The sequence below is a fragment of the Anguilla anguilla genome, chromosome 7 (genome assembly GCF_013347855.1).
Source record: "Anguilla anguilla isolate fAngAng1 chromosome 7, fAngAng1.pri, whole genome shotgun sequence".
Lineage (NCBI taxonomy): Eukaryota > Metazoa > Chordata > Actinopteri > Anguilliformes > Anguillidae > Anguilla > Anguilla anguilla.
The window spans coordinates 51,280,940-51,305,716 of record NC_049207.1 but is presented as its reverse complement, the minus strand read 5'-3'; the positions used below and the strand labels follow the sequence as shown (position 1 = coordinate 51,305,716).

Below are 24,777 nucleotides of genomic sequence, written 5' to 3'. Positions count from 1 at the left end.
CAGTGAAGCATAATCCATTCTACCTCTGACAGATCTCCCTTTACCTGTCTTCAGCATGAAGATCAAGAACTGAGAACGACGATCAAATAGGTCAAATGACCAAACTTCTTCAAAAATATTAAAAGAAACTTGTTGTGCTACTTTGCTACAAATTATTCCTGTGTATGAGTCACTGGAGGCGTCAGTGTTGAGAAAAGAAGAAGAAGAAGAAAATAAATTAGGTTCCTACACTACTTTCATATAGAGGATGATTTCCACTTTTTCAGTATAGGTTCAAATACAGGAGTACATGCATTTATTTGTAAGATGTATCTGAATTATTGAGGCAAAAATTACCACAACTGTGGAAAAAAAGAAAAGTCACACACACTGCCTTATGTTAAATTTAACATTTATATTTTTCACCAAATATAGAGCCTATCCCAGCATACATTCGGTGAAAGGCAGGAATATACCCTGGACAGGTCTCCAATCCATAACGCAGGGCACACACAACATTCACTCACATACTCATACCCCAAGGGCAATTTATACTCTCTAATGGACCTGACCTGCGTGTCTTTGGACTGTGAGAGGCAATGGCAGTACACAGAGGAAAGCCACATGGAAGCAGGGAAAACACGCAAGCTCCTCACAGAAAGGTCCTCGGCCGGGATTCGATACCAACATGCCGTGCAGCGATGGTGCTACTCGCTGCACCTCCGTGACACTACTGGCTTCAGATCATTAGAGACCAAAATAGGTGCTCCACCGGGGCCAATCACTGCGCAGCTAAGAGCGGATTCTGAATTGTGTTTAGTTGAAGGTCAATACACTGCAACATATGGCTAGCTATCCACAGATAGCAGATGGCATTGCAATGGTACAATGGTAGTTGCCCCTGGACAAGGGGAGCTGGAATGGGTAATTGGCTTGGAATGGGTATTGCTTTCCTACTGGAATATTAAGACCACAATGCAAAGATGAACACTGCCAGGTTGTCCCATGCTGGGAGTTCAGCGAGGCAGCTGATGGGATCATAATGAGGTCAAAGGTCACACAAGGATTGGAATAAGCCTGTTATCAAAACACCTTATGTCTCTCATGTATCTTGTTTCATATGCAAGCGCTTGTACTTCATAACAATATTTGAAGTCTGGAATTCACATTAACTCAAGAGGTGGGTATTCCCACTTCAATAACTACATGAAGGTGCACACCTTTGAGCTAACCATGCTCAGTAGCACTGCTGTAGCTCGTTTTGCAGCGTGAATCAGAATCAAATGTATGCAGATAACGGTGACATTAAATCACTAACATTACGGCTTGGTAGAGCTGCTCTAAGAATACAGAATAGAAGCTATTAGCTGCTTTAGATGTTTTTTTTTAAGGTAAGTTGCAAGTTAATTTCACACTACCATTTTCAGACTGAAATCTCATCTGCTTTTCTTTCGAAACAGTGCAGACTGAATACACTTGGTATTGTAATTCTGACAGTATGTGAGCTGGGTACAAATGCAGTGTGCACCGCAAGATTATATTACAATGACATCATCTCCTTGTGGGGGAACATGAAGATGAGGAGGAAGAACACAGTTTACTTCTCGGTGGGTAGTTTTACATTTTTAATATTAAAGACAGAAACACCCTTAGCTCACACCCTTAGCTCATAGGATTTAAGGCTGAGTCATTCACATCATATTTAATGTACAGAGAAACACAAACCCTTAGTAACAATTATGTTGTAAATCTTAATCAGGAATTTATTTGTTGGCAAACAAGTTTCACTGTTACAACAAATATTAGTTATGAGGTCATTCAATTTGAAACCCATATAAAATGAATAAATAAAAGTCATAATAATAATAAAACTATATCTGTTGCTATATTCTTTACCACCAGAAAATCCATGTTTTCAATTATTGAATCTAAAAAAGAAGAAAAAAACCAAATAAATAAATATCTTTCCTGTCAAGGAAAAACAAAACTGACATTTCCAGGTTACTCGCTCCAAATTCCCTCTTAATAAGTACAACATTTCGAATGTTCTCTTTTTCTTTTCTGTTTATTTTTTTTACTTTACAAGAGCCTGGCGCTGATCAATATAGAATGTCTGACATGCACAGGCTCCGCCTACAATGCAAAGATGTGCCTGCTTGTCTGTCTTGGAGGACAAGCCCCGTTTAAGTTACTCTAAAATGACCTCTGAGCACCTTTTTGTCAAAACAGTTTACCACTAACCTGGTTTGTGAAACTGAAATTTTTTTTTTTTTCTCTACATAGTATAAAAAAAGAGAATTTTTTTTGAAAACATTGGTGGTTACATTGGCTAGAAATTGATCCTCATAAAGTGTTTTTGTTCAGTGATTCTTCATAATAAAAATCAACAAGGAAGAAGAAACAATGTCTCTACTGGTTGAATAAACCCGCAAGACCAGCACAACGAAAATAAAAAGCTCCGACCACTACATTTACAGAGACAAAAGTTCTGAAGGAACAAAAAAAAAAAGCATACTATTATGTGCAATGCTAGTATCTGTACATTTACATAGAAATTTCATATAATTCTCTGTTATTAGTGTTTTTTCTTCTCTTTTTTTAATAATTGGAATTATTACAGCAAAAACAAAAAATACGCTCTCTAGCATGAACGATAAAGAGTTCCTTCGCTGGTTTGTTCAAAAACATAATTTTTTTTCGAACTTCCGGGACCATCGCAGCAAAATGTGCTGCAGCTCGCCAGGTACGAAGAAATTTTAAAAAAGCCAGTATGGATACAGAAGTATAATAAAATATTGTTTGATTTAGTTTTTTTTTGTTTTTTTTCATTTTTTCTTTTTTTAAATTCTACACACTCAGCTAACGGCGGAACGTTTCGGGCCGTGTTTTTGTAATTCCTTTGGGCTGTCAAAAAACATTGCAGAAATGGGATCTTAAGAAGGCTGCTCCTTGATTGGTGCCTTGACAAAAAACAAAAAAACAAAACAAAAATAAAAACACTGAACCCCCAATTCAAAGCGTTGTATTCTAGTCAGGTGAAGACACACATCAATACATTCAACCATCCAGGTTGTATGTATTCTCTTTAGCAGTCAGCACTAGAACGGCGTCCATTTTGTTTTTTTGTTTTTTTTTTCCGTAATTGTTTTTACCCCCCCAGAACACAGAAGAAAATTAAAAAACAGAACGTCTACCACTGTTGACGGTCGAACCAGAAACAGGGACACCACGGAGACTGAAGCAGGGTCTATAGGCTGGTGACCAGATGGGGGGGGTCTTGAGGGGGATCTTCGGGGGACAGGTCTTCTTTGTTGGGAGGGACGATGAACCCGTCGCTGCTGCCTCTTCCCAGCTGGTAGTACGTGTGTAGCTGGTGGACGTGGCTCCTGGAGCCCAAGTTGGGCATGCTCTTATAGTACACGTCGTCGGCGTCGGCGGTTTTGCCGGCGGGCGTCTCCGCCTGGTCTTTGGCGCCTCCGGCGGGCTGGGCGCCGGGCGAGCCGGTTAGCGCGGGCATGCTGGTGTACAGGGAGTCCCGGTGGGGCGACGGCGCCTCCTCCGTGTGCTCGTTGGTGAGCAGCGGGAAGAAGCTCTCGCTGTTCTCCTGCGGGATCCTCCTCCGGGCGTAGTGGAGGGGGGGCTGGTGGTGGTGGCCGTCGCCGGGCGGGGCCCGCTGGGGGAGCAGGGGCGCGTTGGACTCCTCCCGGATCAGCTCAAGGCCCAGGGCCTCCTCGTGGCCGAAGGAGGCCACGTCGTCCAGGACGATGCCGTCGTCCTTGCTGCCGTTGTTGACGCTGTTGACCAGCTTGTTCATCAGGTTTCGGTTCTGCTCTGCGGAACGCTGCTCGTGGTTGTTCAGGTAGGAAGGGATGTAGTTGGAGGTGAGTTCTTTCAGGATCTTTTTCTCCAGCGTGGTCTCCTTGTGGTTGTAGCCGCGGTCGATGATCTGGACGCAGTCGCTCATGTACTCACCGCTGGCGATGCTGTAGCTGTTGCCGTGGTTACCATTCAGTGGTAGAGTATCCATGACACTTGAGTCCCTGGCATTGTTCAGGATGCCCTCTGAAAGCACAGCACACAGGTATGTCAGATCAGTCCAGAGGAGGCTTTGAAGGGGGGAGGCTGTCCGAGGCTAACGCTAGCTAGCCACAGGAAAGAATCTAAAAGCAAAATAAATCATGCTAATGGCTGCTAGTGACATCATCTTAAGCAGTGCTAATCAGCTTCCATCTGGCCTTTGTAATTATCTTAATTTAACTAGGTAAACATAATATACAGGCTGATATAACACAATGACATCAGAATCACAAATGGAAAGTTGTATGACTATAACCAATGTGGATTGTATAATACCTAATGCAGTACATGCTGAAGATGTAAATGCACAAACCTAGCGTAGTGCAAATATTACCAACAAGTATAAAATATATCAGACTAACAGATAGTGACACACAAGACAACACATAGCATACAGAAACACAGCAGACACATTTATAATACAACAAAGAAACAACACGTAATCATACTATTTATTACTGTCAAAATGAGAAAATAAAATTATATCTAGACTAGCTGCACTGGCCCCTATTTAACAAAGCTTAGATAGATAGATCAAATATTTGCATTTATTTGAAAATGTACAAATGATGATCACTATAGCTGTGAATTTGTATTTTTGCTGAAAGTCCAATTTATTCCATAGCTTGGTAAATATGGGCCATTTATATGGCAAACATGAATCACTTAAAACATTCAGAATGACTTTCTGTTCTCTCTCATGCAGAGAAAGTATAGAATCCCAATTTCTGAATTTTGATGAACTACTCTGATCTATTTTTAAGACAAAGCCACAATAATAACTGTTTAGCTTTATTTAATAATCAGTCTGTCAATATAATGATGTATTAACTTGTACTAAATATGCATTTTTATTGACATGTGCATTCATTACACACTTTACATACACAAGCTGCTTATGTTTTCTAAAATCAGTCTGAAAAGAATGTGATTAGTATTAAACAATTTTTAGATTTGAACTGAATAACTTCCTAGCTCTCTCTCTCTCTCTCACACACACACACACACACACACACACGTTATTATTATTATTTTGCAATCAGATGAAACGTTCTTGCATTTCTAATTACCATAATTACCGAAAGACAATAACAAGTTGGAGTGCACTGATGAAATGACATTGATTGCAGCTTGGATTGATGATCCTCAAGAATTGATTATGTTCTGCAGCTATGATCATCTTTATATCCAGAATGTAATAAATGCACAATATACAATCTACTGGCATTTCGTCCAATGAGATTTAATGCCGAAAAAAATGAAAGGCAGCGTTCTGCATACTCGTTGCTCAGCACAATTTTTAATGTTGAACATTTCTCAACTGCACTTAACGCAATAAATAAGTTTTTATTTTAAAATTTTTCAAAATGTTTAATTTTTAAAAGACAATCACTGCACAGTTGTTTCCCCTTTATCAGCATAGAGTGAAAAGAAAGTTGAGGTCAATTACATTTGATATGCAATGTTTAGTTTTACTCCCATACTTGTCTCTCTGTAGGGCCCTAAAGGACAGCATGGAGAAAAAGGAAAGAAAAACACAAGTGAGCTCACAATGACAGGTATGACAGGTATAAAAAACATGAATAAAAGCACACAGGTTGATGACGTGTGGAGCCAGGTGAGTTTAAAAAAAGTACCTAACTTCACATTTAAGAATCTGAATAATTCAGAGCAGAAATCACAAGATTTACCGTTGAACAAAACATCTTTGTGCTGTCGGGTTGTCATCACAGCGTTCCTTGTCTGGTTTGACTGAATGACATTGGTATTTCTAAAATCAAATCAATTCCCCTCCACAAATGAGAATAGTTGGGCCGTAGAATAAATTGCTGCCTTGTGACAATAACTGTAATAATATGGTATTTGACCTTTAGAATTTCCCATCGCTACCTAAAAATCTGTGTTTTGGCACCACTTGTTTAACTGAATCCATTCCAATACATTTATTGTAGGAACTGAAGATTTATGTATTCTTCAGCTTTTTTAAAATGGCTGACAGCCCAACAATGTGTTCAAAAGATTTATTAATATAGTCCATTGATAATTTAAGTTTTATGAATTTATTTTAATAGCATTTTTAAAAAAAATACTCTTCCAGTGAGCTATTCTACGTGTTTGCCTGACATTTTTTTTTTAGTTATTATAAAATTAACAATATTTGTATTCATGTAAATCAGGGGAAGGATCAGTATTTCCAGTAAACAAGTAGCTGTTTTGTATGGTTTTATTATTTCCTATAGACCATTAACATGCTTAGTTTCCAAAATCTCAGTTTGTCTTGCGAGTGATTTAAATATTTCTATATTTGTATGAAATGCACTGCACTGAAAAAGGCACAAATCAATGCTGAATATGAATTAAGTTGGCCATAGTAGTGGAAAAAGCAAGAGACCAGCTGAGCTCTGTATGTGCACACATGTATCTTGCATTTGTATACAATCATTGCTCCGATCATTGCTATGGTTAAGATAAGAACTGATTGTTAATGGACAATTCTGTGCACATTTGTTCGCACACTGCAAAATAACCAGGCATTCAGAGACCAAGCAATTTCACATGCTTTCCCTTGGCTATTGAGAGAAAGCAATGGAATTAAATCACCAAGCAATGACACCAATAATGTGCGTCTCCCAAGGTAACCCCCACTAACCAAATCAGTGCAAATCTCGCAGATAAAAGACAACAATCCAGCCTTCCCAGATAATGCTTTATCACTTTAAGCCATAAAAGCTCCGTGGGCAAGGTTGAATGGGGCTGATGTCACTCCGCCGTCCAGTCCTCCCAACGCCTCTGAGCGTCGGTGAACGCTGGACGAGCTAAAAAAAACATGGCGGCGGAAGGGCTGGCCGTGATAACGGAAATCCATCATCTTTATCACGGCTGTATTTTTCTGTTTTTAGCGCCCTGCTCATATACCTGGCGCACCTTGTTTTCGGGGTCGCGATATTTGCTGCCGGGGTTCTCTCGGTCAACGTCTGGCGAGTTCGCACCCCTTCCGACCACGGCGATACCGAACAGGTAGACATTAACCTGGCCAAACTGTTCTGCTTCCGTGATGTAATATGTGCTTTTAAGGCCATGGAAATTCATGACAGTTTTTTTCCCCCCAGAAATAGCAATCCCAATACAGATATTTTTTAATACATTTTGAAAAAAAAAAAAACTTTAGTGTTTATCTCGCTTTAGAACACTGCTATCCCTAGTTAATTTTAAGTCTCACAAATTTAAACACTTCAATTAAATGGCACTTTCTAAGTAGAACACAAGAAAAAACAAAAAGACTGTGCGCTAAAAAGGCTTAGTACTGCTCAATGTGCCTTCCAGGAGACACGACGGATGAGATAGAGCACAAGAACTATTGATTTAAGCGATAAGGTGATACAGTATAAACGCACAGGCCAGTGATTCCAAATCGATTTTGCAATGCAGTTTAACACCATGTTAGGTGTGAATTGTTGTGCACGGAAGAAAAAATAAAATAAATAAAAAAAATAACTGAAGATTATTTTTGTAATCCTATAAAGATGCGTATTTGTATAACCACATGGATTCATGAATAGTCATCCGTAGACAGACAGACATTAAACACAACACAGATGCTTCACACATAAAAGTTCAGCAGGTGAATGCAGGTATATCTGGCTCCCAGCAAGCTCAAGGGATTTTTTTTTTTTCATTCAGAAATTTTACTTAATTCGCATGCGCTTGTTGTGAAAATCTTACCGTCGGTTGGCCTGCTCTCATTGAGCGGTTTGAACAATAATTTGCTTGAATAAAGAAGCATCGCCTTGACCGTGGAAGCCCAGATAACCCTCACCCGCGAACCTGCACATAGACACGTGTGCACTTTGATCTGCCGCTACACAAGCATCGATTCCAAACGCACGTATCGATACTCTCAAGGAAAGAAAAATAAAAAATAAAAAAAGGAAAAAAGAAGCCAGCACACCTTGCGTGTTGTACATGCTCACAGAAGGGTTGTTAAAGAAGGCCGATTCCCCGAGCAATGTGTTATAGGGATTGTTAGTGCCATGGGGACGCAGCAGCGCGTTAGTTATAAGATGGTTAGCCATGGCTCCTGGTGCAGCCAAACAGAGACAGGGAAAGAAACAAAGACAAATCAATCAGGCAAATGTGGTCCATGAGAAAATATAGCAGAAAACATGACAACAAACACATTCTGTTCCCACATTCTTTTTTTTCTCGAGTGCAGCAGCAGTAGCAGCAGCAGCAGCAGCAGCAGGCTGTAAGGGACTGAACTGGTTCACGAGCACAGGGCAGCGAACGGCAGGAGAGATTAACGACCGTTGATGTCATAACGGCCATGGCACGAGCGCCTCAGCGGCTTCACATCCAGACGGATAATAAAAGCCGAAAGGGATGAAACATCGCACGCGGAGAAAGCGACACGAAACAAAAAGGGTTATATTTCTGAACTCTTTCATTTGGAAACTCTCACAAGTCTGTCGGTGATATACCGAACTCTTGGAAATGATAGTGTTTTTCTTCCCCCTCTGCGGAAAATTGGTACACTATTGTTCTAATAAATTGTTGAGTTGTAATTTGTGTAAATGTATATAAATGCTAGAGAAGTCAAGTCTATCTCACTGGCCTACCAAGGAATCTTTCCTGCAGTGACCTTAAAATGCATATAATTCTGGTTTGCTGAGTGCCATAGTCGTACATCGAGTATGTATGGCAAAATTCCTATTCAGAATTCCAAGCCAATACATACCAAAGTTGATGATGCAAAACCTTTATTACAAAACTGAGGTTCTATATTTAATAGACAAAATAATTACTGATAGTTCCGATGCAAATGAAATCTCAGCATATGTGACATACTAAACGTTTTGTTAGCTAGCTGCACAGTATCAAATACAGTTATGCAAACAAGGCAAACTTGGCAACACAACAGTAAATACCTGGTCCCTTGCTACATTCAGTCCACAGGCTGTGAATTCATGCATATCAGAAGAACGTTGCATGGCAGTTTAATTATCTATGACATCGGGCTAAAAGCTGCAGACATCACAGAGTCAAGGAGCTAAGTATGACAGTGCGTTCTTCAAAGAACAATGGGAGAGCTGGTCTCCAAACTCACTATTAAATAACAGTTCACAATGTCTGCTAAATAATTACCTCAGTGAATAAATACCTCAGTGGAATCCAAAGGCTAGTGCCAGCTTGTTAGCTCACAAACAAAACTGTACATGATAATTTAAAAAATGTTATAACATAATGATGATGATTTAAGAAGAATCTGTGTCCGTAGTAATAGCATTTTATAAGACATAAAAATCGTTTCATGTTTCTGCATAGACGGGAATGTACTTCTGCACTTCTGGTTAGTGACCACTTCAGGCATATCATATCTCACATCTCATGTATCTAAAATACATGACATAATCTTTAGAGCTCTAATTTAATATCTTCCTTAGTAGTTATATTTAGAAGTATATTTAGAAGCATGTTAACCTCAACCTTAGAGTGTCCTCTACAAACTCTATGAATTATCTTTTGAGAACATCTTTCATCTGAGCTAGAAGTATACGGCAATTAGTTCTGCTTCTGCAGTATTCAGCAGTGTGCTCTAAATCTGTCAAAGAAAAGAAACAAACATCTGATGCAACTACACTGCTGCTTTTCAGGGACCTCTAAGTTCTGCCTTCAATAAACAATGTCTGATTAAATGGTTTAAGTACTTAGGTAGGTATCTCATACAAGCAAATATATCTTTGTGCCGACATTTTTGTCAGTTTGTCAGAATTTTTCATATATTTTTTGGGAACTGCAGCACGCCTAGACTCCATTTCTCAAATCAATAATTCATCGTACATCCTCTTCCTAAATGCATGGCATTTTACACAGACAGTTATGAACGCTTTTTTTGTAGGCTCAGTGGTTAATGGTTTTTGCGGGAGATAATTAAAACCTAAGTTGTACGCCCACGCTGCTTAAGCACATTCTGATGGCTCGCAGGAGAGCCATACTTTACAGAATTCAATTTCCCTCCACAATTCATGCTGTAAGTTAATATTAACAAAACTGTACATAATGTCCATGTCAGAATTATCATTATTATTATTATTATTACTACTACTAATATTATTATTCATGTTCAGCATGTTTTTTTTCATTGTTTTTGTTGACTAATTAATGTTTTGCTGAAAATATACATCACGTCTGCTTCTGAAATTGAAACTCAGTTGTTCGCACCAAATGGCATCTCAGGGCACCAATCTGGAAAATGTCCAAAATGGAAAATGATGCATTTATCAGCACTATAAATCAAAGTCACCTGGGAGGTGAGATTCCGGTTCCTGGTTCCCGGGGAGGGGGAGGGGGAGTCTGGTTTAGCAGGTGCGCGTGGAATGCATGAGTGGTACCGTAAAGATGCACAAACACGCAAAGCAAGGAGGCGGGGGGATGGGGCGTGGGGCGGGGATGGGAGGAGTGGATGAGGGGGAATCTAATTCCGCATTTAAGCGGCCATTATCACCTCAAGCTGGGGACAAGCTTATTGGCTGTGAATTTCCGGACATCAGAACACAAATATAATAACTGTGTCACTATTTGCTGGCCTTTTCTGTATATGCTGCATGATAAAAAAATAATAAATTTTAAAAAATCATCTGGAGAAATAATGCATAATCAATTTGCCTCACTTAACAACCATGTACATATCATCGGGCCACTTCGAAAGCACAATTTCTCATTAATTTTTTGCAGAGACGAACCATAAAATAATACGTTAACAGCGTCGTGTTCCATATTCACAGCACCTCTACCGTTGGAAAGAAAAAAAGAAGGTATTTTTGGATGGCCTCACTAAGTGCATAATTATTGAGATCTTGACACTGACTTCCCCAGTAAAACACCCATCTGTCATGATAAGAGGGCATTAGTGTCTACGGGAATCTCAGCTGCAGGCAGACTGAGAGAATGAGGAGGGCAGGGTGTAACCCTCCATTAGGGGACCCCTGTCTACATCATACCTCTCACGTCAAATGGACAGTCTTAGGTGTCACGCCACGTGCAGGTTCCACGTGAGCTTTTCACAACCGAAATCTCTTTACACCTCCCCACTTTACAGTCATTTCATCCCTATTTGCATTTTCTCTTCCGTACAGCACCGTATATATATTAATCTATTAATCAGAATACGTAATCATTTTTTAAAATATATGAATTGTGTAAATTACTTGAGCGTTTGTTTAAAGGCATGTTAAGATCTCAGTAATCCGAGATTCATTCATCCACGACTCCACTGATCCACGCTGCAGCTGCAGCTCGCACTAAGTTCCTCATCATGATTTTAGTTTTTTTTTAGTACCGTCAAATTGACTCAGCAATTTCCCTAGTAATTTTTTTTTTTCTAGCAAGAGGAACAGGCCATTTGCCCAGCCAGAAAAGCCCTTTAAATTACATTGTAGCGTTGCTTTGAAAGAAACATTTCAAAAACGGCCCTGTGCGGAGAGCTCAGGTGTGGGCTGCAGTTAAAGCCACTGCCAAACTAAAAAAGGCAGCGCATTACAGAGAGCCAGTGAAGCACTCAGCCGCAGGTGTCTGTGATGTAATACATCAATATGGCGCACGTGAAGAAGGAACAATCAGTGGCATAATGAACGCGCGGATAACAGACTTTCGCCGAAATGCTCCAAGCGCTCATTAGTCCCCGAGGAGCGAGCAGAACGTATCGTCGCCCCGTTGATGAACTACTGAGTGAGAGAGAGAGAGAGAGAGAGAGAGAGAGAGAGAGAGAGAGGTGCGATCTTTTAATTATTACCTCTGTTCAGCGACGCCGAGCTGTTTACGTCGCCCGTGATGAAGGACGACTCGGACTGTTTCCTGACCGTGTCGTTCCACATCCGGCGGATCCGGCTCTGCAGACGGAAGAAAAAAAAAAACAACAACAAATAAACAAATAAATAAATAAATAAACAACCTGTGCGAAGGCAGAAAAAAAAAAAAATTGAGTGGCTCGGCTGACAGGTCAACAGAATTTGCTACACTGACAGAACAAAACAGTAAACTGTTGGCCTGAAGCCTGGATCTGGGGCTTTGGAGACCGAAATTCACTATTTGCACAGGCGACCTATAAATCAAACTGCCACCTCGCATGATCTTCTGATTGGCTGCCAAGGTAGCGGGTGATGACTTCCTCTCTGGCTGCACTTCTTTCTTTCTCTTCTTTTTGTTCTTCTTATTTTAGCGGCAACTTTTTTCAAAAGCCAAATTGTTACCGACAGACTGTTTTATACTTGTGCCGAAACACTTATGATGCTTAAACTTCACTCCAGAACCCATTTTCAGTGTTCATTAGTGAAATTTAGAAAAGCATAACCTTTTCACCGAGTAATTTTCTTAAAAGAAATACATCCGACTGAACTACATTTCACTTTGATCCCTTAAAAACAACGGTTTGCATGTAAAATTTGCAATTAGCATTCAAATTAACGTTTCTTAAAAACATCAATGGACAAGACTGATTTGTAATTAGCCAACGGAATAAAGGACAGTCATACACAGAAATAGAGATTGGAGGAAAGAAGCCACTTCACTAACAAACAAGGGAAATGTTCGGTTAAAAGAAATGACGTAAGTGCCTTAACTGTGCTCTGACAAACCGCCCTACGCCTCCGGGCGACCTACCTGTTAAAATGACTGTGAGCTATGCTTATGCCTGCCCATAGAATAAGAGAGTCTGCTACGCTAGCTAGGCTAGCCAAGGATCTCTCAGTTAGTCACACATCAGGGCCCTGTTTCATGAAGCAGGGTTACTGACTCAGCTGAGTAAGACCCGGAACCGTCCCAAATCTGGAACATGGACAGAAGTAAAAAGAGCTGCGCCGGGTTTTACTCAGCACTTATTCGGCTAACTCAGTAATCCTGCTTCCTGAAATACCCCCTTGGGTCTCTCTTACTTTGCATTAGTCCAGATCAAGGACAGAAGCAAACAGGATATGGGAAACGGTTCTGGACATAAAACACATTTTCTGACGTCCTGCAGTCCGCAGTTACACGTATATACACATTGCCCTTTCATAGCAAATCACATTGAATTTTAATGGTCAATTATATTTCCGTTCACATTAAAATAACAATGTCAACACTACATATCACAATATCCTACATTGTACTTTTCACCCAAGGCAGCGCAATCTGATTTCTGGGTCATCCTAGGTAGCTGTGTTATTTCAGATCAGATTAACGATCCACAGGCAAACCTTTGTTAAGCCTTCAGCGCATAATGAAGGCAGAACTATGATATGTTTCTGCTTATTGAAATACTGAAATTGATTCTGACGTTCTGGCGCCGGTCCAGTATTTTTCTAACTGCGTTTCCACCTCTAAATAATGACCCACAGCCTGTAAAAAATTGGACAATTTTTTGAGCCTTTTGGTCAGGAAGGCTAATTAGGGCTTACTTATTTGATTATTAATGAAGATAATTAGGGATTTAATTTGTCATTCCCCACAGTTAGGACCAGTGAAAGGGTGATTGAGAACAGCCTAGCCGGGCTGCTAGCCTTTCTGATGGTTCTCAATGCTCAGAAATTATGCACCCAGTTGATGCGGCCACACAATAACTTTCAAAGCTAAGCACGGATATTTATTCTGGATACTTTATATTGCATTAAAAGCTTTCATTTAACCTCTGTGTTTTGCTATTCCTGAAAGAAACTACTGAATTGTGAAATTAAAAATGTGTCCTTTAACACAATGAACTTTTCATCATTGATTTGAAATCTGACATGGCATTCTATGTGCGTTTAAGAGCACTTCCTGTTATGTGATATTCCTCATCAGCCAGAAGGCTGGCTTATTTTATGCCCTTCATTACAGCGGTCTGCACAAAAAGTTACTTCCTGTCCTTCGCTGTTTTGGAGCACAGGTGCTACCGTTCCAATTAAAATTCTTGTCTGAATTGGAACAGTCTGACTCTCAGCAAAGTTAATTATACTGTGCACTGTGTACATTTTCTGACACTAAATAATTTTGCCAATCCAGCATGGGTAAAATCAACTGAAGCTCATAGCGTGCTTTAGTTTGAGAAATGCATAAAATATTTACGGGAAGTTCTTTCTTAACTAACGGGAGTTCACATGCAAGGCATTCCTGAGAGTGCATTTGGGAGAAAGCATTTGTGTTCATTGTACCTACGGATCTGCTGAGCTGTGTCACAGCATTCAAATTTCAGCAGGTCAACCAGGATGCACTGCCTCATTCTCCAATGATGTTCTAATTACCAGCAAAATTTCCTGTCACAATAGTTATGCACCCACGGTGTCGAATACCAATTCTGGTGGGCCACAGTGTCTGCACGTTTCTGTGGTTTCCTTCCAATCAGCAACCAATTTAGGCCTTGGAAACAAGGTGCATGAACTCATTAGCCAATCAGTGGCTTAAATTAAAGTGCTGAAAAGCATGGAAAATCAGCAGATGCTGTGGCTTTCCTAAACAGGAGTCTGATACCCCAGATATATAATTACAGTTATTTTCCTAATAATAATAATAATAATAATAATAATAATAATGTCTTGCATTTGTATAGCTCTTTTCTCACGCACAAAGCACTTTACAGTGATGAGGGGAAACTCGCCTCAACTACCACCAATGTGTAGCACCCACCTGAGTGATGCATGGCAGCCATTTTGTGCCAGAACACTCACCAAACATCAGCTGAGGTGATGCTACACGCTAATGCAAAAAGGGAAGAACTCTCATATTAACCCGGAAATATCATAGACGCATGCATTTTTAACCATGATCACAACCATAATCCTTGTCCTTCTCTTTATTCAATACAGAGGAATCTTCTCATTGAAGGCCTGTTTGATTAGCTTAATTAAAATATTCAGATCGGCTTATTAATTACAGGTGTTTGTGCGGTACGTGTGTGGAGAAGGGGGAGCATTGACATAGTTACTACAAAATATCCAAGCTGTTAAATTTCAGCGAAATTTTGGGGTGTGTCGGCCGGGAGCGGTAGTGTCAACGTGTGCATCTCCAGAAACTTCTGCACACTGCCAGGCCATGACTGTGATCTGGGATTTCTGGACTCGGATAATTCCGGATTAATTCATGGACTCTGCCCGCACCAAAATTTCACGGCGTGTCCAGAGACGTGGAGGACTGTGTCTGGACAAGAACACCCTGAAATTATATCCGTTTCCGACACAGAACTGTGGCTTCCGTCATTGAAATGGCCGCACGTGTGTCCGCCCGTAAAAGCACCTTTTCATGCAGAGGGAACAGAGGAGTTTAAGGCCTTCAAAGTGAATCTCAGCCAATTCACATAAAACACGGATACGGAGACGACCTCTATTAAAGTCAGAAGTGCCCTTAAAGATCTGTACGTCTCCATTGTGAAATTTGTGAGGGTTCAGGTAAACAAATTATTTACTTTAATCTAAGTGAATAAAATATGATATTTTCCCAAATTTTTGTTGACAAAACAGCTTACCGCGCTACAGAGAGCTGCACAAAATACCGCGCACTGTATTGTTACCCTTTAGTCATTTATGTGTCATAATCCTTACTCGATATTTGCAGAAATAAATTACTATTCTGAAAGCATGTCTACGGAGATCCTTTAAAACACTTACAGTAAGAGTGTGAAATGTCAAAGATATTTATCTTCAGCCATACGTTTGTCCTTCAACGGGCATATTGATAAAATACAGCTTGAACGAGGTTCAAGGTTTCACAGCAAATTTAGAAAATCTCTTACCAAGGCCAACAGTTTACAATGTACTTTGTTAATTACATGGTTATTTTAAAAACCTTTGAGCTGGAAATCAATTAACACCTCTTAATGGCTGGCACTTAACTTCTCCGCTGCGTACGCTATTCGTGTCAGAAACAATCAATCAGAAAACCTTTTACACCTACAATGGGCCTTAGCTCTTATTTCAACAGGGTGGACATGAGATAGAGAGGGAGAGAAAAAAAAAAACTGCTGACACTTGCACTGCCATTGTTTAAAAATGACAATGATCTTTTCGGAAATCCGTATCCAGTGTAACTTACATAGTTTCTATATTACCATATAAGGCCACACACTACCATATAAGGCCACACATTACCATATAAGGCTACACATGACCATATAAGGCCACACATTACCATACAAGGCCACACATTACCATATAAGGCTACACATTACCATATAAGGCCACACATTACCATATAAGGACACACATTTCGCAATGTACAAGAGACACACAAAAACGGGCTACAGCTACGTGGTTGTCCGTTCTGCTTCTAAAATGTGACGGTTGAGTGCTCCAGTATGTTTACTCAGCTAGTGTTGTTCCTTGGAGAAGTTAACGCTATCCCTTGAAGACGTTGCCTGGGCAGGAAGTTTATTTAGCGGTTGACGGCTAAGTGTGCTCAGCCTGATACAGTATGCAACGATGCGTCTTGGCTAACCCACCGCTGGGTGGCCCAGCTGTCGAACTGGCGGAGGACGGGGTACCTGCGATCCGGTGGAGTAGCGTCCGGGCGTCCGGGAAACGGAGCTCTTCCCCGATCCGATGGAGGTCTCCACGCTCTTCCCACTGCAGCAGCGCGTACGCAGACACTTTCCGTACTCCTTACGCACCTGCGGAGTAACACACCTCAGCCACCCGGTCCAGGCCAACTCAACACAGCAGGGCAAAACACTGCATCTGCCTCTCATTTTACATATTTACATACAAAACAAAGTGTTTGAACCACGTCTGCAACAAATCATACAACAGAGATAAATCTACTCTTTATCAAAGTAATACCAAGAAGCACACTGTTTAAATACAGCATATTTAATATAATCCAAACTAAAAAGGCCATCTTTACCTTGGACTCTTTGTCTTCTCTGACTTCTCATAAACAACTTAAACTAAAGCTGTACTTAAACTCTGAGGTCAAACCTTGAGGTCAAAACCTGGTCACCCCTTCGACAAAACAACCCAAGGTAAGACGGATTACGAACTACACACGCCCCGTGGTGCAGCCAGCCTTTTAAAAGTGTTATTTTTTATTATTTATCTGGATTCGCAACTTTATCTCGTGATATATTGAGCTGTCACATTTCATTTACCGTGTGCTGCATTTCAGGAGCACATCTATACGTTCCAAATGTGCTTTGTGATTTAGGCTGCCTGGATGGAGCTTCGCAAGCCAGCTAACCAGCTGATCGCAGCCAGACGCCAAAAACAGTCCAAGCCATTAAACTTTATTACAGACTACGGTGTATATGAATACAAAGCGGCGGTGTCCATACGAAACAAGCGCCTTTGACTGAGCGGTGAGCCTCAGGACTTAAACATGGCAGAAAAGACGCTAATAGCACCATTACAGCTGTAATCATCTTTCCAGTTGTGAAAATAATCATTTTTCCAGCAGTGAAAATACACTCAGCATTAAATTAAAACTTCATTACCAAATACTTATTTTTATAACAGAAGAGACAAGCAGATGCTTAAAACGGTATTTGACACGAAGCAAGAATTTAAACACGGTTATGATTATCTAAGATGTGCACACCTCATACTGACACAGGTCTGGATTCAATCAACATTTAATATGCGATATCTTTCTCAACACAAACTTTTTGAGTAATTTTTGGAGATCACTGTGATTAATGTGATCACTGTGGGTAGAAAAAACCCCAAAATAAACTAAAACATTTTTTAAAGTTTAAGCACAGATTTAACTGTAATTTAGAGCCACTTGTCATTAACTTTGACTTTGATTAAATGCAAGTGTCATCGTTATTCTTCGTGGACACAGCTTAGCATTCAAACATCTTAAGTTGGCGAATAATGTTTGAGAAAAAAATAAAACAATAAATAACACTAGCATTAATCTGCAAGTCAAAGTCAGTTGAAATTTGAATTCTGGTCTGATACCTTCATTTAAAATAAAGACAGACGGAGGAGGAGATTGCAATCACCAATATTAATGAACAAAAAAAAAATGATGTCACAATGTCAAAGTCATACTTATTTTCAAAGTAATTCAACGTTAAGTAAACATGCTGATTGAACAGGGGCCAGAGAAAGCAGAAGCATTTTATACCGGGTCCCCCGTACCGCATCCCAAATGAACCGAGCCCGCCTAAACCCAAATGTCAGGCGGGAAAAGTGTGTTATTATATCGGGGGGATTAGACTGATTTTGGCTGGATGTTCATTACGGGTGTTTGGTTAGCGTCGGGCCCAGATGAAATAGCGTGAGAGTAATCTCAGCTCTGTGTACAAGATTACTCCTGCAGGGGAGCTTGCACCAGTGCGATCGCAATATGAACTCTGATTACACTTCCCCAAAGCTCTGCTAACTCTATCATGCGGTCCGGGCCTTGGAATGCAGTAAATTATTAAATAGTTTAATTCTTCTGATACCTACAGCTCCAATAAAACACAAAACAGTATGACAAGATAATCCGCATATAACATTTAAATACAGATAGTAAATTGGAACTAATGTCTAAAAATACAGTTTGGTATGTATTATAGTGCTTAATCACAGTGATACGTGTAACCACAGGGAAATGCTCTCTTTCTGTTAGAACACTCTGTGCTTGTCTGTAGTCGCCATAAAGCATAAAAACAACGACAAATGCAGTCTTCTAGTCTTAAAAGGTAGGGTAAATATTCGCTATCAAATGTGGTTTGTGTCTATCTAAAAGCAAGGCGACATCATTTTCATTAGACCGAGAAAGCGCATAATGTTTTTATTTGGGAAATAAAGTCACCTTCTTCTGAAGAACGCAGTGGAAGATGAAGATGAACATCCCTTGCAGCGAGTTGAATATGGTGAAGAGATAGGCCATGACGACCGTGCTCTCGTTGATGTACATCAGCCCAAAGGCCCAGGTGAGGCCCAGGAGGCACAGCAGGGCAATCGCACCTATAACCCACGATCTGAGGGGAAAAAAAAGAAAATCAGAAAAACAACGGTTATAAAAGAGAAATGTGAGACCGTGGACCTGTGCCAGGCTTTGGCACTGTAAAAACGGTCATATTTCAAATGCTTCCGGCCGTTAAATTCAGAGCGTTCATATCCAGCCCTGTTAATAATTTACAGACTGTTTTTTTTTTAAACAATAAAAAAAAAAAAAAATTAAATTAGTGATGATATTCGGAGGAACACTGACAGGTCTTACGAGGAGTTTTCATTTCTTTCAAAAATTGTAAAGGTCATTTTCCTGCACAGGCCTAGTTGTGAAGGGAATTCATTTGATTAGTTAACTGTGGGGTAATAAGCGCTACTGCTATGGAGAAGGAGTTCGAAAGGGGACATGCAGATGAGACACGTCTTCTCAATAAAAACACACAGGCAGTAGGGTCATGCCCCCCTGCCTTCTGGCAAAAGGAAAATCCAGTTTCCACAAAATTTTCATTAAAGCAGGACGTGCATTGGCCTCAAGTTTCAATATAAATTCAAGAAAGAAATGTTTTGTTCCTTAAGTATACAGGCACAGACACGCACACACGCAAACGCACACATCAAGGAAACACATTTTTTTCCTCTTCGCCTTCATTTTTGACAGCCGAGACCAAATAACAAAGCACAGATGCACGGAAGCAGGATCATTTGAAGATATGCAAGAAGAACGACTTCCAGATCAAGAGCCAGCCAGTCCTTGCTTGACTCCAGCCAAATGTTACACCATTTATAACGGCACCGAAGCACTCACAGCTGTTCCTGAAGCACTGACTCTTTTCCTAAAGAATCGCACGGACATAGCGTAATGACTGGGGGTACGGGGAATAAAGTGGAAATCTGATTAAAAAAGCTGCTTTTACTTGAAAAAAGCAGACCGAGCGGTGGCCTCGCTTGCCTTCTTTTCCTTTGACTAACCTATCACTTGATCCTTTCATCTCAAATGCGTCATCCATTCGACCGCTGGACAGTTAGAAGAAAGCCCGCTGGAAGAACAGCGGCCCATAGCCATTGTGAGCTCTCTGGAGAGACTGCCGTACAGTATACAAAACACAATACTGCAAGCGCCGCACAAAAAGGCCTTCACTCAGACGGAGACGCTGTCCTTTTGAACCCTGCCAATTAAGTCTATTCCAAGCATATTTATTATGTTAAAACTGAACATTAGTTCTTTCTTACGATATCTTTGCTGTACAAAGTTTTGTTTTGTTTTGACAACAGTTCCACTTAAATCCATTGACATGATTTTGTAAATCTGAAACATTAGTTCCATGCTGTATGCTAACATTTGTTTACCAAGAGAAAAAACAAACAAACAAAAAAAACAAAACAGAAAAACAATGTAACATGTGACATAACACCAATAAATGCTTTTAATTGGCAAACGAAGGGATTAAACACTGCCTTCTCCTGTATTATCAGAAACATTGCTGGAGAAATTGAGGCAATTCTGTCTGTGTCGTATTTTCCATGATAAATCACGTACATGCTCTGCCTGCAGATCACAAAGTAAAGATATGTTTCCTGCATCTCCTCATTTAGGTCAGCAGAATCCTGAAAATTACCTTTAATTCCACTACCAGTGAATAAAGCATTGCAATTTATTATTTTTATTATTTAATTTGACTGTGTGATAGCTGGCTTGCATTAAACTATCTTTTGGGGATACAATTAACTAGGACATCCTGGAGCTAAATACAAAATAAACCCTGTATGAAATTAAAGAAGATAAATAACATAATGGCGAGCAATTGAACTGTACTAGAACTTTACTGTTTGATTTAGCCTTTTTAATATAGCTAATTTTATAATTGATCCATAAAATGATTCACTTTTATCTGGTTTGTGTATCATCATTACTGAGAAAATGCCCGAACCGAAGCTTGCGGCCGGCTATTTTAGATTCACGGCACGTAACCACCTCCCTGATCCAGACATGTGACTCAGCTGGTGACAGAACAGGACAGTTACTGTGCTTTGACAGTCCATTTGGTGATCAAATCTCCTTGTCCAGGGTATGGGGTGAAAGCTATAGGTTAAAAAAAATGAATAAAATTCCAAACAAAGTGTGACAACAACCGTCACTGCCCCCCCCCCCCGCCAGGAGTCCAAATCGACGTGATATTTGGGACGCCCGGTCGTGTCTGCGGGCCCGTCCGGTCACTGAAATGTTCTCGGTCGTGATTAGGGGGAGCGTTCAGCCACCTGTCGCTTGTTTCCACCCCGCGGGCCGCCAGCTGAGCTGCGCGGTCGTGTCGCTGGAGGAGAGGGCATCGTGAGCATCTGGGGTGGGCCCCCGGTCCAGCGAAACAAAAAAAAAAAAAAAAAAAACGATCTCGGGCCAGGAGATTACCGCAACCCCCCGGGCGACCGACATCCGCTCCCCTCCTGGTGTCGCGACGAGGTCGCCCCTTCGCTGCCAGACCGTGGGGGCATATCGCTATAGCGACACGCTTGCGCTTTAGCACGAGGAACAGAGCCGCGCGTCGTAAAACCTGTCACAGCTGTTTCGGCGCTCGCTGTCGACGCGCGCCGACGCTATCTCCCGAGCTGACAGCTCCGTCTGACGGCACGCACGTACAGGTGAACCTTTCAATGTTTCAAAGGTAAATGATGAAGTAGGTGGGCAAATGCATGACTGATGCCTTCCCACACTGCAAAGGTGTGTGTAAACCATAGATCTGACAGGCCAGGGCTCAATGAATGGTACTAATCTAAATGTCATCTAATTGATATTTGAACTGGCTATGTTAACACTATGTAATTATATATGCCAGCTGCTTAATTAATATCTTAAGAATGATGATGAATTGATGATTGTTAATGGGTGTGAAAATAAAATACTCATTTTTAAAACAATACCTCATCACATGTCACTACCAAAACTCAACAATGCAAGATTTAACAGGACACCAAACCCCACCCCTTAGTAGCTCACAGTACTCAATATTAGTCATTGAAACATACCGGTACTTCTGGTAATGGAACATAAATAACTAAAAATACAAAATGTAATGTGCATGGGCAGGTTACTGATGAATAGTTGTTTTAGTACAACTTTACAATGGAAGTGAAATCTAAGTCTATGTTTGTAGTTCATCCTCTAAATCAATGGAATGGAAGCCATACAATGACACAACTGGTTAGACGTCGATAAAGTAAGTTATTCTTACTTGATTTCGGGCTGGTAGTCCTCATGGCTAAAGAATGCAGAAAAGGCGAAAATAAAACGGATAATAAAGAAAAACATAATAAAGGAATAGAAACGAATAGCATCGCTTAACAGAAAACAAAAATAATCATATGAAAATAAAATTAATACATAAGGTTTGGTAAATGATGACAGGTGAGGAAACATTTGGGGGGGGGGGGTCACGGAGGGTAGGGTGCGCTATTTATTATTTTGAATTTAATTGTATTGACACATATTAATGCATGTTTGAAAGATGTTCAGGTCGAAGTTCATAGGCCTAGCGTTAAAACTCTCATTCTCGGCCGGGTTGCGAACTGTGACTGAGCGCGCACAGTCCTGATCTCTGAAGACAAGTCAGATCAGAACACTGGAATCGGGAGCTCTCACGGAGACAAAGGTCACGGCGGTGACAAATTGAGCTTTCAATTTCAGTTCCATTTCACCGTCGGAGCCCCTGCCGAGTTGGGAACTTCCTGCGCGATTCTGACACGGAACGCAGCCGACGGTGCGCCCTGTTCTGGGGAACGGGGAGGCGGGACAGGATCGAGGGTTTTAAGCAGAGCCGGCCGCTGGCACAACCGCTCCATGCCCTCGTTCAGGGCCACAATCGTCCCTGCGCCGCACAATTCAATTACGTGATTTATGTTGGAGCACTCTGGGGCCACAGCCACATTCTTATTTAGGGCCACAAAAACCCTAAGGGCCAAGCTGTGGTTTCGGAGCCTTACAATTTCATTGTGACATCATCGGTAGCTTAGCAACGGCACATGAGAAATGTACCGCCGTTCCTCTCAAGGCAAAGTCGGCTTTCGCGGAGAAACAAACAAATGGGAGACGGCAAGCCGTTTGAAGCCCCTTCAAAATGAAAAGCATAATTAAGGCTACACACGCGGCACAATGGCTGTCCTGCTTCCTCCTCAGCGGCAGGATGCATGGCGATGTTGTGGCTGTACACTATCCATTATAACAGGAGCTAATGATGCCCTTAAACTGTAGATCCTCACTGGGCTCCGCGAACACATTATAATTTAGCTGTTTTCCCGTCGATGCGGAAACACTCATACAATTACTGCAACGAGATCCCACACTCTGAACTGTACAGCATCTTAAACCACTTTATAATTGCATTCCTTCCTAATCTGTCCGTTGCCGCATCTTGTATAGTCTTAAGTGTTTGTTTTAACTTGGCTACAGCCAAATTGTCCCTCCGGGACAATGAAGACCTTAGATTGATTGACTGATTGATTGATTGGCTGATTGACTGATATGCTTATGTTGTGTTTTTCAACTGCATGCTGAATCATTGCGCTACTGGCTGTAGCAGATCATTCTCTCACCAGTGGTGCGATGTTCATTTCATGCACCTTCCTATATTGACAGTGCATGTTGTTCTGGATACATTGGCTAAATAAATAAATTCTCTCTTGGGCGTACGCACTAAGAGAGATGCAGCCTGATTTTCTCTTTTCGCTCAAGGATGATGGGCGTGCAGCCCATGAAGAACCGGCTCCAAGTGAGAGGTCATTTTTTGAGATTAGAGGCTCTTTTCTTTTTCTTGGCTCGGATCTCCAGAGAGCGAGCCTGCTTGTCACACAGAGGGCATCCGCCACGACTCCAAAAGATAGCCTCAGCGTCTCTTTTGGCAGCGCTGCACCTTTCAGTGAATACAGTTCACAGCATCGTTTACAACACCGGCTACTGTGGAGAACTGTCAGAGCTCGAGAAAGAAAAAAAAGGCTTCAATAAATAATCAAACAATGGGGTCAATCACCATTCAAACTGTCAAATATATTCCCCATTTTTCATAGCATCTGCAGCACCAGCATCTACCAGATGAACCTGTTCAATACAGTACCCTGCTGCAGCACAACAATATCGTCTTTCAATGATGCCAGATGTCGAGCATAAGTCCCCAAATATTCCTCAAAATCCCCCATTTTCAATTGAACGTCATATAACATCTCCAATGTGTCCTCCTCCACACCTACTTCCAGTATTTGACCACCACACATTTTTGCTCTGAGATGATTTTTCCGAACCTCTACATTTTTGGAAAAAATACAAAAATCTGGCAAGAGGTAGAAGCTTCATTGTGATTGGTCAATTCAAAGGAGAACTGGTCAGTGAAGGTTGATACACCACAGAGATCCTGCGATCAAAATCTGAGTCATCTCAGGTTAAGGTCAGCAGGAGTCCCGGGGACAACTTCCAAAAGGACACGATGTCAAATCAATCAAACGTGTCATTTCCTGAAGGTCAGTGCGACAGCACACATAAATATGGAGAGAAGGTTACATAAGCCGCTGTGGAAACACATGGCACCATAGACGACAGTACACTAAGATATCTGTCACTGATCTAGAGACTACATGTCGCGCATGCTTTCATAGATACGTCTTCTTCAGCGACGCTGCGATTTACTATGCAAGCTGGGGTGTGGTCCGCAATTATCACGATTCATAATTTGCAGCTCTGAGATAAATGGGCGTGTAGCCGGTGTATCTGTTTAATAAATGGGCCAGGTGCGGGGAAGGGAAATGATTTATGAAACGAACGTGGAGACCGTTTAACACGGCGCATATTAATGAGCTGCTG

The 24,777-nt window shown here is 41.1% G+C and overlaps 1 protein-coding gene across 17 annotated transcripts in view; it reads right to left on the bottom strand.

Annotated features, from left to right (window-relative positions):
- Positions 1 to 1,591: 1,591 nt before the first annotated feature.
- Positions 1,592 to 24,777, bottom strand: part of LOC118231730 (adhesion G protein-coupled receptor L3-like) — a 219,281-nt gene continuing 196,095 nt past the window's right edge. For 4 of the 17 annotated variants that reach the window (XM_035425865.1, XM_035425866.1, XM_035425871.1 and 1 more), the window contains 4 exons: positions 18,799 to 18,967; positions 16,541 to 16,666; positions 11,846 to 11,942; positions 1,592 to 4,041 (listed from right to left, as the gene is read on the bottom strand). In XM_035425865.1, the coding sequence (XP_035281756.1) occupies positions 3,227 to 4,041; positions 11,846 to 11,942; positions 16,541 to 16,666; positions 18,799 to 18,967 (1,207 nt within the window). In that variant the 3' untranslated portion in view covers positions 1,592 to 3,226. Of the gene's footprint in view, positions 4,042 to 5,506; positions 5,559 to 8,005; positions 8,135 to 11,845; positions 11,943 to 16,540; positions 16,667 to 18,798; positions 18,968 to 22,162; positions 22,190 to 24,777 lie in introns of all 17 variants that reach the window. The other 13 variants (XM_035425857.1, XM_035425861.1, XM_035425858.1 and 10 more) reach the window with 10 other exon arrangements.